Source organism: Chrysochloris asiatica, unplaced genomic scaffold, assembly GCF_000296735.1.
Source record: "Chrysochloris asiatica unplaced genomic scaffold, ChrAsi1.0 scaffold00009, whole genome shotgun sequence".
In the NCBI taxonomy this organism is placed as follows: Eukaryota; Metazoa; Chordata; class Mammalia; order Afrosoricida; family Chrysochloridae; genus Chrysochloris; species Chrysochloris asiatica.
The window spans coordinates 1,488,956-1,507,231 of NW_006408527.1; the positions used below are offsets into that span (position 1 = coordinate 1,488,956).

Consider the following 18,276-nt stretch of genomic DNA (forward strand, 5'->3'; position numbering starts at 1 on the left):
GTTTCTACAGTGGTTTATGTCTACCTGGTGGTGTGAGGTAAAGCACTGGACCACAAGGTTGGTTTGAACCACAGGGTTGGCAGTTCAAACTCACCAGCTGTACCCTGGAAGCCCTGTATAGGGTCACTATGAGTGGGAATCAACTCGGCAGCTGTTAACAACAACAATAATAATAATAAAGGTAGTGTGTTGACACAACACAGGTTCTTCTGGGGTAAAATCCACTATGTATGCCCTTTCAAGTTAAGCATACTTTTTCAAAAGCTCAAAATAGGTGGTGGGGGGGTGGAGGGTTTTTTTACAAGCAACAAAAGAATAAATAAATCTGACATCATCAAAATTTAAAACTTCTGGGCATCAAAGGGCATTTTCAAAAAACTAAAGGACAACCTCCCAAAATGGAAGAAAATATTTGCTGCAAATCATCTATCTGATATTTAATACCTGGAACTAAACAAAAAAACTCACTGTCATCAAGCCAATTCCGACTCATCTTTCTCCCACAGAGTGGCTGCTGGATTCAAACTGCCGACCTTTCGGTTGGCAGTCCAATGATTAACCCACTGTGCCACCAGGGCTCCTTTTAGGATATATAAAGCACACCTAAAACTCAACCACAAAAAAGTACGTAACTAAATTTAAAAAAAAAAAAACAGGTAAAGGTATTTCTCTAAAGATAAGCATATGACCAATAAACACATCAAATGAAAATGACAGTGCGATACCACTTCACAGCTACTATAAGGCTAATATAGAAAACAAAAATGAAAAGGATCTCCCCCCCCTACACCCGCCAAAAAATTAAACAAATGAACACAGTTAAAAAGAAAGAATTGGCAAGGATGTGGAAAACCTGAAACTCTCATCCATTGTTGGTGGGAATGGAAAATGATAGAGCAGATGGGGAAAGTGGTGATTCCTGAAAAAGCTAAACATAATGACCACACTACCTCTTAGCAATTCTTCTTCAATGGTGGTGAGATACCCCACTTTCTGAGTCTGAGATGGCTCATTTTACACACGTTACAATCACAACTGAAGCACATAATCCTATCAGAATCTTCCCCTACCTTCTGTTACTCAGACATATCAGGAAAAGGTCTTCTGGTGGGATCTACAAAGACTATGGGCAGAAGGGCCCTAAGAAACAATTCATTTCACTGCAGTCACTTTACCTGATACCAGATGCTTCTCTGACAGCATGATTTTTGTAACAGGACTTCGGTGAACCGTGAATGTCTGGAAAAGTTGAGGGCCAGACCCAACTGTCTCTGGGTGCTGGACAATCACTCGGACTGCTCCAGAGCTCGTACCATAGGCAATCTCAATCCAGTTACCGCTGACACCTATATAAAGTCAAAAGTGGAAAAGTGACTGGGATATTAGAGGGCAATAAAAAGTGTCTGTCCTTGCAAAGTTTTTCTGTGTAAGAGAAAGAGCTGAATTAAATGCTTTCAATCTAGCTTAGCATAGAAATCTTAAGGCCTCTCTGACCATCTTTATAAGTCTTTTCCTAACCCTCACTCCAAGGTCCTCCTTTGTACTATGTATTACGTTCTATCACTGCAACTAATATGACTTCCATTTCTGTCTATACTTGGGAAGCAGAGTGGCTCTGTATGATAAACACTGGACTTAAACCGCAAGTTCATTTCAAACCCACAAGCAGCTCTGTGGAAGAAAGATGAGACTTACTGTTCCCACAAAGACGTATGGCCTTGGAACCTTTACAGAGGACCATTATGAGTCGGAACCAACTTTATGGCACTTTAACAATAATAATCTACATCTAATATTTGTTGAAATGAATCGTATTTTTTTTTTTCTTTCCATCTTTGGGCTCATAAAAGAATATCTGAGGCATTGTTGTTGTTAGGTGCCATCGAGTCAGCACTGAATCATAGCGACCTTATGCACAGTAGAACGAAATACTGCCCAATCCTGGGCCAACCTCACTACTGTTGCCACTCTTGAGTCCATTGTGAGTACACAATATATGGTTAAGGGATTAATGAATCTAATATGCTAAGAATGTGACTGAAACAACACAGTATATTCCTAAAGTAATATGCGTTACAACTTCTAGCCTAGAATAACTTTCTATTTTATTTTTGCCACAATACTGTATCTTCTTTGAATAGTCAAAAAATACATTATTATTTAACTTTCAAAATGCTCGCCTACCGGGGAAAATACCCTTTATATACTTAACATAGCTTACTTACCCCTTGGTCACCTAGGGTTGTCTCTTTTAATTATCTGCAGCTATGTCACTTCTAGAAAGTTCATCTGTAGCTTTTTGTTTTAAATACAGGCACCCACCTAGACCCCACTGCAATTCTTTACTACTCTACTGAGGTGAAGCTCAGTGACCTATATTTCTAAGTTTTATAGATAGAGTACCTTTCAGCTTTAATAGCTGTATTTCTGGTCCACCTAAAATGCACATACCAAAAAAAGAAAGCACATACCAAAGAAAACATCTCTCATAATATAAGAGGTGACTCCACTCACATGCCTGTAAAGACCCCTGTAGAGGTCAAAAGGTCACTGATTTGTAATGCTGTCCCAGTTTTAGACTCGCTTAGCAAAATAACAAAAAAATCCCAAAACAAAATGCCAGCAGCAATATCATTCATTTCAGAATAAGAGTTGGTGACTGTTTTTTATAAAGGGTCAGAGCAAAGATTTTAGGCTGTGTGTGCCATATTACCTGTTACAATCATTCAGCTCTGCTGTAGTGCCACTGTGGCACTAATGCAGCCAAAGATAACATTTACATGAATGGGCATCACTGTACTACAATAAAACTTAGAAAAACATACAACCTGACTAGCAATCAGTGGTTTGCTGACTCCCATTCAAGATTAAATTCTACTATATAATTTCAACCAAATTCATTTCATTACAAAAAAAGATGTATTCCTTTCATACTGAAGATTATCAATTCCTTTAAATGAATGTAATAAAATAGAAGACTTTGCACAAATACCTTCAAACCTATTAAGGATATTCCTAGTCACATGTTAGTATTTCCTAGAATTCCTTTCACTACAGGTAAAATTTAAATTTCCCATTTTTAGTTATCTTCTACTCTAAAACATAAAATTCATAATGCTTTACAGATTTACTCTATTAATTCTGTTGCAGTGGTCTAATTTAAAATGACAAGGATACTATACACACTGGACTTTCAAATAAAGTGTCTTTTTCCAGAATTTAAATTTGAAACTTCCCAGGGAGGCAGGCTCACTTTACAGAAGATAATCATGGTCCAAGAAGATTTTTTTATTGTTGCTGTTTAAAAAATGAGTTGCTAGTTTCAAACTGAAAACAGCTATTCTAGTAGGAAGTCCTGGTGTGGTGCTGTAGGATAAGCACTGGACTGCTAACCACAAAGTCAGTGGTTCAAACCCACCTGCAGTCCCTTGGAAACCTTATACAGGGTCACAATAAGTCAAATCTGACTTGATGGCACTTAACAACAACAAACATATATATGAGTTTCTTTTTCTAATTTTAATACTGTTATGATACTACTTAAATACAATTCAGAAGGAAAGTATTTTAATTTTCAACCTTAAATTGTTTGTTTATATACTGGTCATGTTTGAGTTCATTATTAAGCCATAAGTAAGTTTTAGACTTTATAAAATCCTCAGCACTACAGTTCTCAAAAACGTCCAGTAAGTTTTAGTTGTATAATAACCAATAAATAAAAATATGTTCTCAAGAGGGGAAAAAAAAATATTTTTGTCATGTACTAACTTGTTTTAGGTGTGAGGTACACACTCAGAGCAGTAATAGCATCATTTGAGGGATCATGATAAAGTTCAGTTACAAGAAGATCATTATCCTTCATTCGTAATGGGAACTTCTGCATATCTAAAAAATAAACAAATTGAAAATTAAATAGTACTTAAATACTGCATATATTTGAAATGTAAAAAGTACTGTTTTCTTGTTCTTATTTTAAGTAGTATTAAATAAGAGCATTCATTCGTCAGTACACTTACCTATGTAATATATTGATCCATTGTTACATCCCAGTAGAAGGAATGACCCAGCAGTGTCATAACTAGTTATAGGAACAACATCTTGAACCTGATGCAGTGAGATTATATGTTAGATATTAACTGTACTTTATATAATCTGTTCCAATTTCCTCCACCTTTCAATTTCTTTTAATTAAAAGAACATCTCATTTAGTACGGATCTTTACACAGACACACATGCACAGATAGATTATTTACATACTGATTCTAGACCATAGCATATTGCAGCTAGAAGAAATCAAGCCCAATCACAACTAGGTCCCTTCCCCCACTCTCTGCCATGCAAGAGATTAATCTTTTTGTTTGTTTTTTAATGTCTGGGCAGACTCACAGTTACTAAGGGACAGAATCAGAGAAGCAATCAACTGCTTTCCAGAACAGTACTTGCTTTTTTGATTATTTATTACAATTTTTGGGGAAAGTTAACACTCTCTATTTTCCTTTTCCCTGCTGAGGACACGGCAAGGCAAACCATACACAATCTCAGTTACCTTTGTTTTCTCAGTACTGGAAATAAACAGTTTTTCCAAGCAACTAAATCTAGTATACAAACTAGTAACTATTTGCATTTTTGCTTAAACAAAAGCAAAAGGACCGTAACTTTTAGCACCACCACCACCCCCCACTTAAAAGAATATTAAGGGAGTTTTAAAGGAGCTCTGGTAGCGTAGTGGTTACGAATCAGGCTGTGAACACAAGGTGAGCAGTTTGAAACTACCAGCTGCTCCACAAGAGAAAGATGAGGCTTTCTGCTCCTGTAAAGATTTCCAGCCTTGGAAACCCTGTTCAGGGTTGCTATGGGTCAGAACCGACTCAACAGCACTTAACAACAACAAGGGGCTTTTATTTATATATTTGGTTTGCATTTGAAATGTTAAAACCGAAACACTATGTGCTTTAACATATGAGTATTTACTATGTACCAGATATTATGAGAACAAGTACTAGACTGGAGATAAGGACGTGAGGGATCTTGTACAAGCTTGTAAACTTGTGAGAGAGAAAGACAATTAATAGTGCGACAGGCACTAAAGGTCAGTGTGCAATACCACAGCAGAGTGAGGAGGGATTCTCATCTAATAGGGGTAGAGCGAGAAGGGTAAACAAAGATCATTGAAGAGTTCAGAGTAGAACGGAAGCTTGAAGTGTTCAAAGTAACAATGAATTATAGAGCAAAGGAGATGGGCATGTCCAGTAGACCAGCAAGTATAAAAATCACAGATTCTAGGTCCATTCTTATCAAAAATACAAATGAAAAATGAACTCAAACTTGGAAATAATAATTACTCAAAAAATTATTCATGGTCTTATGCTGTATGCAACTTTTGGCATCATGCACTATTGAGTACACTAGCTTCATCTCTGCAGAGTCAATCAGTACCTCCTACCCCCACCTCATGCTTCTGTCTCAGCAGAGCCAGCAACTTTCATAGCAGGTAAACGTCTCAGTGATATTAGTAAAGGTGTCTAAAGAATGGAGGTAAGACTACTTCACGTGCTCAATGATAAATTTTCTCCCTGCAAATTGTTGTTGATTGCAGATTCTGATTCATGGGGACGACATGTGTGCAAAGCAGAGCTGCTCCAAGGGGTGGGTGTTCAGGGCTGTGGTCTTTCGAAAGCAGGTCCCCAGGTCTTCCAGGGAAAACTTTCAGCCAGTAGTCAAGTGCTTAACCATTTGCATCATGCTGTGGTCCCACCCACAAAGTCAGTAAGATTGTTTTAGCTCCAGGCTTATGAAAAGAGTTTCAGTTTCAACCCCAGAATATTCACAGCAAGAAGATGGGGATAAATAAGGCTTTGAGATTCCTCTTTCTGGATCCATTTTTTTCAACTGAAGACTGACAGCAGCCTGGAGTTTTCAAGGCACATTTAAACATTTTCACCCTGTAAGGAAGGGCTTGGAGTTTTCCTTTCTTTTTTCTGCAACCCTCTACCAAGTCCTAGTTTTCTTTTCATGCCAACCTCTAAGCAAAGGAAAATCAGATCATGTAAAGACTGACTAGGTTACAGAGGAATTAGTAAGAGGGGGCATCAACAAGTTTTGTGGAAAATAGAGTAAAGATAGTGGGATTTTTCTTGAACTTTTTGAAGCTCCTTGTACTGAGTGTTTCTCTACCAGTGAGAGGACAGCCCCCGTGGGGCCACTTACTTCTTACCCTAACAACTTCTGATCAAGAAACAGAAAAACACACGTTAAGTCCATCTGGTTCAATGATGGTCATAAATCTGAGATGGAACTAGAATTTCTGTCCTAAGATAGTATACAGTGACTATTATTAATTTCTATATGCATAATTAATACTTAAAAAATAATCAGTTTATATTCTTCATCAATACAAATACGCTTGACTCTTTTAACCCTGATCTCTCTGCTGGTATAATCATTGTTTTTTATAGTATGTTTTTATTCTATCTATGACTTATTTTTGTTTCCACAGTAAAAACTTTATGTTTCCACACCAGGATTAATTTAACAGAAAAACAAAGATGGCGGTGGGGGTGGTTTACCCAGCACCTCATTTACATTACGATCCTTAGTAGGAGGCATTAACCCTACCATTGGACCTTCACTAGCAATGCCTTTTCCTTGGTCTCCCCCATCTTTTATTGTCTCTTACATGGTCAGTAGGCCCACACCCTTGACAAATCCCAACATGGAAGTGCTATAGGCTCTTCTCCACTAGTTACATTATAATGCCTTATACTTTTAAAAGCATGTTACATTCATCTGTTGGTTCACCTCATCCTCACAACATCCCTGTGAAGTAAGCAGTAGGACAACTAGCAGTTTCCCACTTTTGAGATGAGGAACCTAAGTTACAGAATGGTACAATGACTTGCCTAAGGACATACAGCTACTAATGGCTAGGCTTGAACTCAGGCCGGATTCCTAGGCTTGCATTCTTCTACACAGCTGCCCACCTATATCAACATCCCTTCTGAACAGCATTTTTAGCCTTCTTTTATTTAGTCCTTTAGCACTTTCCTTTGCCTTTTCCCACTAGAGTTTCACAATACAATCTCCAAAGCTTAACTCCATTTTTTTAAATAGCACTTATCTCATATAAATCCCTACCTGTGTACTTTAATTAATAGATTCATGTAGTCAGCATGTTTTTTCAGAAGCCTTTATCTATCTACATCATCCTTATTAATCTATTACTTTATAAATCATTACTTATTTACCCTCCCATTTTGAGAATAATAATCCATTGCCTTCTGGCTTCATCAGTTGATGATGACGGTTTGGCTCTAAATTTAGTAACAGGTAACCTGCCATTACTCTGTGGTCCTTTTTTGATTGTTCAATTATTTCCAAGTTTAAATTTAATGAGTCTTCTTCATTTGTTTCTATGTGTGGCTTACAAACCCTGGGGAGTTCTGTACTCACTCTCAGTAAAGTGGTCTCTGCTCAGAGTACTACGTCTCTCGTGAAGGTACTTCCTGTATCTTGAAATGTCAACGGTCTTAGACTAATTTCCCACACTGGCCTAACCATACCACAAAGGCATGTCATTGTACTCCCAATTAGCATACTTGTACCTCTAGTTTAAACATGCTGGTTTCAAGTTCTTACAGCTTCTCCCCACCTACTACTCCATAGTCAAAATACAAAACAAATGTCAAGATACCTAGATCCAAGATTACTGAAAAAAATGTTCCCAGTCTTCTTGTACATGAAGGCTGACCTTTAAAGTTTCTTGGTTTCATTTGTTTTTGGCCCCAATTTCCACTGTTCCAGGAATTTATTCCTCCTGTTCTTGCTAAAATCCCAGGTACCAGGGTCTTTTACCTTGATACAATTTATGCATGTTATGTGTGTGCAAGTAAACATAATACGTAATAAAGACATGGTACATATTATTTTCATATTTTTATCCAGTATTTCTGTGTCGGTAACAGAGAGGGATTTGTGTCAGCTAATTCAGCTATGTTACTGTAAACCATAAGGGAGTAAATATAAGATACTTAGGACAGTAGCCATAGTTCTTGTGTGGTGCTGCAGGTTAATGTGCTGGACTGCAAGGTTGGCAGTTCAAGTTCATCAGCTGCTCCTCAGTAGGAACTGACTCGATGGCACTTAACAACATCAACAGGGCACTGGCCAGTACATAACATCCAAATGTTCATCAGCGCCCCAACTAACTCTGAGCCCAGGATTCTAATGTTCAGCCTATTGCTACTCCTAACATGCAGGGGTTCACAATTTTTTTTTTTTAATTCCCCAAAACCAAAACCCTGCTTTTCATACTAGGAAAGAAGAAATCTTAAACCAAATAAACTTTCCCAATTCGTGTCAGGCCTAGCCCATGAGACTGTAACAGTTCACTCTGAATCCCAGTTCTAACAGCCTTTACTGTTCACTCTGAGACTAGGGTGTAACTCAGATGGTAACTTTGGCTTCACATCTCTTATCATTCAGAATGAACATAGGGCGAGTACTCTGATCCTTAGTCATCAAAATACATAAGAAATTTCCTGTATTAACTTCCAAAGCTATTTTTCTGTTTTGATATACAAATAAAATACACCTTGCTCCTGGTTCCTAGTGCTGAGAACTAATGGAGTTTCCAATATAAATCTAAATTTAAACTCAAACAACTTGAGAAATGATGCCTCAATGTTGCTATTCTGCCATGTAACTCAATTGAAGCTACCACCTGACAGCACTCAAGCTTTATTCCTCTTCTTCATTTGAGACATAATTTTGTAGAGAGGATTAGTGAAGAAATGGAAAAATGAACTGAAAGATTTCTTTAAAAGTAGATCTCTTTTTTTTGTCTTTCTTTCTTTCTCAAATCACATACAAGGTATACTTTTTTCAAAAGTTACATTAACATTAGAATTGAAGCTATCTTGAAGAGAAAGACAGTGCTATACCAGCAAAACTTTTACAATGCCTTTTAGGTTTACACACTTGCACACAAAACTGTCCCATATACTCAATGTTGATTAAAAGAACGACAGGGTAGTCTTGTGTACTTTGTGGGCAGAACTGGGCCTAGAGGCCACCCAGAGTGCTCACAGGAGTCAGATATGGGTCCAAACTGTCTACTGAGCTCTGCAGAGCAGACAATGAAATTTCATTGTATGTTATCACTGCATGTACTACAAAGAAATTCATCTGGCTGGGTTACTAGTCTTGTCTGCTGCATGGATGCTCAACTTTCTCAACTTTATCCATATTTATGTGCTGGTAGCAGAAAGGGATTTGTGTCAGCTAATTCAGCTATGTTACTGTAAATCCTAACATAGCAAATATAAGATACTTAGGACAGTGGCCAGCATGAAATATCCAAATGTTAGTTCCCTCCCCAACAAACTCTGAGCCCAGGATTCTGATATCCACCCAATTTCTTCTCCTAATATGCAGGGGTTCACAAGGTCTTCATGAAATGTAGTAATAGAGCTCCTTCATCAGATACGGTTTTCAATAAACAAGAAGCACCAGACTATGCAACTTTGGGAAACCTAGTGCAGTTTTTAGGATCTCAGAAGATACTAAACCTTTCACATGTAATTTAAATAAAGAGACATGCTCCTTTAGAAACCAAAATTTACTTTAGCAGTTTTGTGGCACAACAGGACAGTTTCCCTCAGACACTAACAGCTAATTATCCCACCTGAGAGTAGAGCTTTCATAAGTTATTATAATTCACATCCTTCCTAATAGGCCATTACTAGTTACAGAATCCATCTTATCAAATACCTTCTACCCAAGCTTCAGATCCATCTTGATCATTTCCCACATTCCTAGGCCTATGATTTTTACACTGACTACCAAAAGCTCCCACTTTTAGCTCCTAAAACATGAAGCTGATCATCATCACTCCCCTGCTTGTTGTTGGTGAAGAGGTGTCAAGTCAATTCCAACTCACAGCAATCTTGTACAGGGTCTTCGAGGAGAGACTGGTGGGTTTGAACTGCTGACCTTGCGGTTAGCAGTCCAGTGCTTATCCTACTGTGCCACACCAGGACTCCCTGTTTAAAGTCCTGTGATTTTCCCTCTTTCCAACAAAATCACTTATCAACCTCTCTTTGGGAGTCTTATTTTCTCTCAGATGGTAACAGACCAATAATTGCACTTAGGAAATGCAGTCTGCATGCAGTATCTTTCTAGTAGTACAAAACTTGAGACATACCAAACCAAGGTTTAAAAACCCATTTTCCAAAAAAATCTTAAAATCTTTGAAAATAAAGGCAAGCACATATATAGAAACATATTTACTACTAAATATATTCAATATTATATAAAAACAAAAGAATTAATGATATGAATTCCACATGACTGTTGGTGCGGTGGTTAAGTGCTCAGCTGCTAACCAAAAAGTCAGTGGTTCAAATACACCAGCCGTTCTATAAGAGAAAGATGTGACGACAACCTTCTCTAAGGATTTACAGCTTTGAAAACCCTGTGGGGCAGTTAGATTCTGTCTTATAGGGTGGTTAGGAATTAGAATGAACTCAACAGCAATGGTTTCTTCAAACTAACCTGCCAGTGTTGAGTGACAGCATTCCACACTCCTACTTTCCCAGTATGACTTGTGGCCACCAACTGGTTACCAATAAAGAAGAGGGCATCCACAGGAACGCCAAGGCTGAACACTCCTTAAGTTAAATAAAAAAAACAAACACACACAAAAAAACATTTTTATAAGGTTAATCAGTCACCATTTTAGAAATTAACCAAAACCCAGACTGAAAACATCTTAACAATGACTCATTTAAATGTATTCACATTCAATTTGGGGACCAGAAATTAAGAATTCTTAAATTCTTAAGTAGCTTACAGAAGAATGTGACTCAAGTATTCTCACACTGATATAATACCTTAGTTATCTGCAACCAAAATTCTCATATCTACTTAATTAACAAAATAATCTGGCAGATTTAAAGTGAAATACATACATACACACACACACATATATATGCATATGTATGTATATACATATATAAACATATATGTATTTTGTAAGTTCCTCGGTTCCATGTCAGACCTAGTATATCAGAATCAGCATTCTTATAAAATCCTTAAGAGATTTGCGGGAGAAACTTAAGGCTCTCTGCTCCCATAAAATTGAGCCCTGGTGGTAGAATGGGTTGGGAAGTTCTGATGTGGCGCTGTAGGATCTGCACTGGGCTGCGATCCACATGGTTGGCACACCCACCAACCACTCTTTGGAAACCCTGTACAGGGTACTATGATTTGAAATGGACTCAAAGTTACCTAACAACAAATCCTATGGAACAGTCCTACTCTGTCCTGTAGGGTCGCTAGAAGTCAGAATCGATTGGATGGTAGTGGGTTTAAGAGATTTAGATGCAGCTGATCATGCTACTGGAACCTACTGATCTGAAGATACACACTTGGCAACCTCATCTATTCAGAACATGTCTATGAACTGGGAAACAAAGGAAGGGGAGTGGCAGGAAGAAGTCACACTATTCTTAAGCAAGTTGTCAGGCCTTTATTCTGAGCTTATTTTAAACTCCGGAGTTGGGTTCCAACCAGTGGTGGTGTGGTTGTTTGCCGTCAAGTCAGTTCTGACTTACAGTGACCCTGTATAGTTTCTAGGGCTGTAAATCTTTACGAACACAGAAAGTCTCATCTTTCTTCCACAGAGCGACTGGTAGATTCCAACTGCTGAACTCACAACCCACTACATTACCAAGGCTCCGTGCAGTACAGATTTAAATATAATTCATTCAAAAGACACAATATTAGGCATTGGGGATTCAAAAAAAGAAGCATATTGAGTCCTAATAGGAACTGCAGTCTAGTTGAAAAAAAAATATGAACATGGAATTAAAATGCAACACTAACAGGAGGATACATGTTGTTAAGTGCTGTTGAGCTGGTTCTGACCCACAGCGACCCTGTATAGGGTTTCCTAGGAGCAGCTGGTGAGCTTGAACTGCCAGCCTTGCAATTCAAACGTACTTTGCAGCCCAGCACATTAACCCATATTGCCACACCAGGACTCATAGGGTAGCATAATATCCAGAGGAGTAAATGGGAATAATGGAGCCCTGGTGGCACAATGGTTAATCTCTCAGCCATAATCAAAAGGTTGGCAGTTCAAGCCCACTAACCACTCCCTAAGAGAAAGATGTGACACTTTGCTTCTGCAAAGATTTACACCCTTGGAAACATACACACAAGGGGGATTTAAACAGTACATGGAAAAATTTCATAATCTTTTAATTCTGTTTTTCCAAGAACTTTTTGATGACTCCTTCAAAAAGTATGTATGTATGTATGTATCACATCAGCAGAATACTGCACTATGAGTCAGGACAATCGGAATTTAAATCCTGCTTCTGAAAGTACCTTTGTTTGTCACCTTTCTGAGTTTTCTCTCAGCTACAAAGCAGTGTCAAAGTGCAAAGTCCCAAAGGTCATGTTTAGGTTTAAAATACTATATTTCAGTTTTCCAAATGAAATAGTATTATCTAAATTCCTTGAAAATTACAGGAAATATATTTTTACCTAATAATGCTGGAAAATAAATTTTACCTATATAATACTGTTTCACTTTTTCAGGTGTCAGTTAATTTATTAAAGAATAAAAAGAAAATATCTATTATGTGCAAATGTGAACAGTTTTCTCAGCATCTCAATGTTGTTGTTAAATGCCATCAAATCGGTTCCGACCCATAACGACCCTGTATAGGGTTTCCGAGGAGCATCTCAGAAGGGAAAAAAAGGATGCTTAAGACTTTTAAGAATTCATGGGGAGAAACAAGCCAGTTAAATGCAATCACAGCATTATTAAAACAGTAAAAGCCAGAAAAGATCACTAGCTTTTGATTTCTTCTCAAACTTTACAAGACTTCTAGGTATTTCTGTTTCTGTTCAAAACTATATTGCATGCATTACAAAATTATGGATCACAAACACCTTAAAAATTCTTCAACCAAGTTTGAAAAGGACAGGCATCTAACAGGTTGGAAAACTGGACAAAAAACAAGAACCCATGCAAGTATTCCTATGGAATGTCTTCAACACATACATTTTTATTTATGCCTACAAAGAGATACTCATATACACATAGACATAATTATACCATCTCAATCCAACTTGTCAACCACAAAGCACATTACCAGAGCAAAATAAAAAGCAATATATTTAATTACTGTTGCACCCTGGACCTAAGTTAATTAAGAAGTAAACCTGCCACTTTCAAAGCAGAATGTTATCATTTCACATTGTATACAATTTTAGTGATTTCTGTGTAATAATACTGTAATTTTGATACCAAACAATTTTCAGACCACATAAAGTCAACTACATGCAGTACTAGGGACTGTGTAAAAAGAAGTTAAAGTAAATAAACAAATAAAAAAGGAAAAACAACTAACATGGATTACTCTAGGGATGGATAAGGTTCTGGCAAATCCAGAAAGACACTCAAGATGGTTTCAAGAAATTTAAAGTGTCACTCCTGCTTAGGCTCAGCAATCCTGACCGCCAATATGAGGGGAGACAACAATATAAGTAACAGCAAGTTCCTGCCCTAAGGAGTCCTCTCAGTAAAATACTGCTTATAGCAGCAATCCAGTAGCACTGTCTCATATAAGTTACAACGAAGAGAGTTTAGTCTCTGGGGAAGCTCCATCATGGATACGCCGGTCCCAACAATTTCCCCTGGAAGGTATCGCCAGAGTCTAAAGAGTGTTTGGAACAAAAAATGGTTTCTTTTACTGGATGAGCAAATCGTTATTGGACTATCCCATATCATAGCTACCTATTACACTGGCCTTTCAAAATGAAGCAAGGTATTGCTGTTAAAAGTGGTAACTTAAAAAAAAAAAAAAATCACAATTGTGTTTCTTTGTGTAACTACCAGGATAAAACTAGAATGTTAGAATTTTTATTCCATAAAAGCTTTTACAAGGAAGACTTCCATAGCCAGCCAGGATGCAAAAACCTGTTTTACATGATTCAGCTTATTCCCTCACTGTAAAACAACAAAAACTGAACAAATACAGTAGATGTTTTCGGGACCCAGACACCAGGCAGCAGACAGAAGGGAAGTTAGGGACCACATAAATAACACAGATACCCTGGCTTTTGGCTTACAGGCACTTTCATGACCATCAAAGTGAAAAGTGATGATTTCCTTGACTGAAATAAAGAGACAGAGATCACAGTTTGGAACTGCTTAAGTAGCTGAAATATGAGAGCAAGGTTCAAGAAAAGAGGAGACAATGGTGGGGTGGGAGTAGAGGGCACACAGGTTTAATGGAGTTTCGGTAGGGCCTTGGCTGAGACCAGAATGTACCCGGGCAAGGTGGAAATCCCCAAATACCAAAAGAGAGGGGTAGGGGACTGACAGCTGAGTGGATACGCAGAGTCAGATATGCAGATGCTATAGTTTCAGCCCAGTGAAAGTACAGAATACTTCCCAACATCTCAGGCATTCAATTGAGGCTCCAGAAAAGCCAACCTTTAGGAATAAGGACCACATCCTTGAGTAAAATCCATACACTAGAACTAAAATTGAGCTGAAAGAAGATCCTTTAACAAAGCACACACACAAAAAACCCTACCAGGATCAAGAGGATACTCCAAATACATAAATGCCTGCCACAACAAAACTACAGCTTCTAAAGGAAGACAACCCTTTGTATACTTTCTACGACATAGCAGGCACTTGCTGAGAAACAGGAAAATGTGATCTAAAATAAAACACAAGTGCAACCTAACCTAACCTATATGGGGTTTCTTAGAAACCCCATAAAGAGTTACTATGAGTCAGAACCAACTCAAAGGCACCTAACATAACAACCATGAGCACGCTGTTGTTGTTAAGTGCCCTTGTATTTGTTCTGACTCACAGTGACCCTGTAAAGGGTTTCTGAGGAGCAGCTGGTGAGTTTGAACCACGAACTTTGCAGTTCACACTGACCTTGCCATCCAGTGTGTTACACCACACCAAGATTTAGGCTTAATAAAAAGGGGGACATAATGTAAGATAGGAGTCCTGGTGTGGCACTGTGAGTTAATACGCCAGACTGCAAAGCCATTTGAACTTCTAGCTTGGTGGTTCAAGCTCACCAGTCACTCCTTGAAAACCCTATGCAGGGTCGCTATGGGTCGGAACCGACTCTACAGCACTTCACAACAAAAATGTAAGATAGGAGTTCTAGTATGGCTGCAGGTTAATGCGCTGGACCACAAGGTCAGTTTGAACCACAAGGTCAGTGCTTCAAACCTGTTAGCGACTCCTTGGAAACCCAAAACAGGGTAGGTATGGGTCAGAATCAACTGGAAGACACTTAACAAGAACAACAATGCATTGAAGCAGTCCTGGTATGGTGCTATGGGATAATGCACTGGACTACAATGTTGATTTGAACTGCAAGATTGGAAGTTCAAACTCACCACTCTTTGGAAACCCTATACAGGGTTGCATGGGTCGGAACCAACTCAATGGCGCTTAAAAATAATATGTGAAAAGATGATAAATCTCAGCAAAGAAACAAACAAAAGAAAATCAAAAGGCAATTCTAGAGCTTAAAGCTGTAATATCTGAAATGAAAAATTCATTCAGTAGGCATAAATGCAGACTGATGAATCAATAAAATTTATTTAAATTTATCGAAACTGAGTCCTGGTGTGGCACTGTGGGCTAGGTGCTGAACTGCAAGGTCGGTTTGAACTACAAAGTCAGCGACTCAAGCTCACCAGCCACTCCTTGGAAACCCTAAACTGATCACTGAGTTGGAATCGACTCAACGGCACTGAACAACAACAAAACTGAAAAATAAAGGGAAAAGAAATTTTGAAGTAAAAAAAAATTTAGTCCAAAGTTTAGGCTTCAGTTCTTTAGTGGGCATCTCACTTTAAAGAGCACTGTTGATGGCTAAACCTTTTTCCTGAGAGTGTTCCAATACGCCAGGTCCTTGATAATCCCACAAAACTGTAATCATCCATTTTCCAGCAGACAGTTGACTTTTGAACTTTTTCTTGGTTGGTAATTGAAGATGTTTCCACTCCAGTCTCGGCCTTTACTCTCAGGCTCATAGGGATGAATCCATGTCTCCTCACCAGTAACAACTGTTTCAGAGAAACTTTTACACCTTCCTTCGAGTATCAGTTCAAATTTTGTTTTCAGAAGTTGTTGGTACCCATCTCACACAAACTTTGCAAAACCCAAGTCTGTTGTGATTGATCATGACTGATTTGCCACATAATCCATTGTCACTCGTCTATTCAACAGCTTTCAAGCACACATTCAAATGTAGTCATCAGCCATGGACATGAATGGGCATTTTAATATAGCCCAAGTGTGGAAAATTTTGACTTACACTCATTCTAAGCTTGAGGTTAGGAAGATTTAACAACCTAAAGCAATCTATAATGCTAACCAAACCAAGATTCCAACATCATGCTTCAGAGAAATGGAAAAACTAATCACTAACTTTATGTGGAAAGGAAAGAGACTCTACATAAGCAAAGCATTATTAAAAAAGAACAAAGTAGATTAATTTCCTTATCTCAAAACCTACTACACAGCCACAGAAGTCAAAACAGTCAAATTCATCTATACATAGATGAATGGAACAGAATTAAGAACCCAGAAGTAAACCCATTCTACGGTTAGTTGATTTTCTACAAAGGGTTAAAATGAATTATAGGGGAAGAGATAGTCTCTTAAACAAATGTTGCTGGCAAAACTGGAAATTCATTTGCATAAAAATGAAACAAGACCCATATCTCACATCATATATAAAAATGAACTCAATGTGGATTAAGGACCTAATTGTAAAACCTAGAAATAAAGATCATCAATGACAAAATATGTACAAACTTAGGAACTCTGATACATGGCATAAATACACTATCAAACATAAGTGAAAACATACAAACAGAAGACAAAAACAAAAGTGAAAACATACAAACAGAAGACAAAATAGATGATTTGTTGTTAAGTGCTATTGAGTCAGTTCCAACCCATAACAACTCTACATAGGGTTTCTGAGGAGCAGCTGGTGAGCTTGAACTGCTGACCTTGCAGTTCAAAAGGCTTTGCACTCTGGTGCATTAACCCAGAGCACCACACCAGGACTCCTAAATACTTTTGTTGCTGTTGTTATAGGACCTCCTAAAAATTAGACACTTATTTACATCAAAAGATTTCACTGGAAGTGTAAAAAAAGAACCCACAGACTGAGGGAGAACGTTTGGCAAAAAGTATCAGGACTACTCCCCAAAATTTATATAACACTTCAACACCTCAACAAGTTGATGACAAATAATCTAATTAAAAATTAGGCTGAAGATATGAACAGACACTCCATCAAAGGAGACATTTAGGCAGCAAACAAAAATGAAAAAATGCTCACAATCATTAGCCATCAGAGACGCAAATCAAAACTACAATGAGATATCATCTTACTCCAGCACTAATAGCGAAGTTGCAAAAAACAGAAAACAACAAATGCTGGAAAGGGTGTCGAGAGACTAGGACCTTCCTACACTGCTGATGGGACTGTAAAATGATAAAATCCTTGTGGAAAATGGTATGGAACTTTCTCAAAAAGGTACAAAGTGAAATACTATATGGCCCAGCAATACCTCTGCTTGGCATATATCCTCAAGAAATAAGAGCCATGACACAGATATCTGCACACCCAAGTTTATTACAGCACAATTCACAATAGCAAAAAGATGGAGACAGCCTAAATGCCCATCAACAGAAGATGAATAAACTTTAGTATAGATACATAATGTAATATTGTACAATTGAAGAATAAGGAATAATCTGCAAAACACACAACATGGACTGGAGGGACATCATGCTGAATGAAATCATTCAATCATAAAAGGTCAAATACTGCATGAGGCCACTGTTATAAAAAGTTAAGCTCAAGAAGTAAATGTTTATGAATTACTGAAAGTAAAACCAAATTGCTCTGCAAACTTACACACAAATAATAATTTAAAATGTAACAAATAAAATAGCATTATTTAGCTTCTCTATTGGGATAAGCAGGGCTCCCAACCCTCCCTCTTTTAGCTCTGGATGATGCTTGAGAGTACACCATTAATTGACTGCTTCATTCAATAAACAAATTGTGTTTTATGTTGTTTTGAGTATCTTACTCCATGCCTGCTCTGTTTTAGCCACTTGTTATATAGTAATAATAATAAAGAAAAATTTGGTGAGAGAAAGTGGACAATAAACCAATTAAGTATACCAGATGATAA

The 18,276-nt window shown here is 37.8% G+C and overlaps 1 protein-coding gene across 1 annotated transcript in view; it reads right to left on the reverse strand.

The window, feature by feature from the left end:
* Nucleotides 1-18,276, reverse strand: part of KCTD3 (potassium channel tetramerization domain containing 3) — a 71,029-nt gene that overhangs the window by 15,545 nt on the left and 37,208 nt on the right. The window contains exons 10-13 of the mRNA XM_006834003.1: nucleotides 10,552-10,667; nucleotides 4,017-4,104; nucleotides 3,769-3,885; nucleotides 1,176-1,346 (exon numbers count right to left, since the gene is read on the reverse strand). Of these exons, the coding sequence (XP_006834066.1) occupies nucleotides 1,176-1,346; nucleotides 3,769-3,885; nucleotides 4,017-4,104; nucleotides 10,552-10,667 (492 nt within the window). The remainder of the gene's footprint in view (nucleotides 1-1,175; nucleotides 1,347-3,768; nucleotides 3,886-4,016; nucleotides 4,105-10,551; nucleotides 10,668-18,276) is intronic.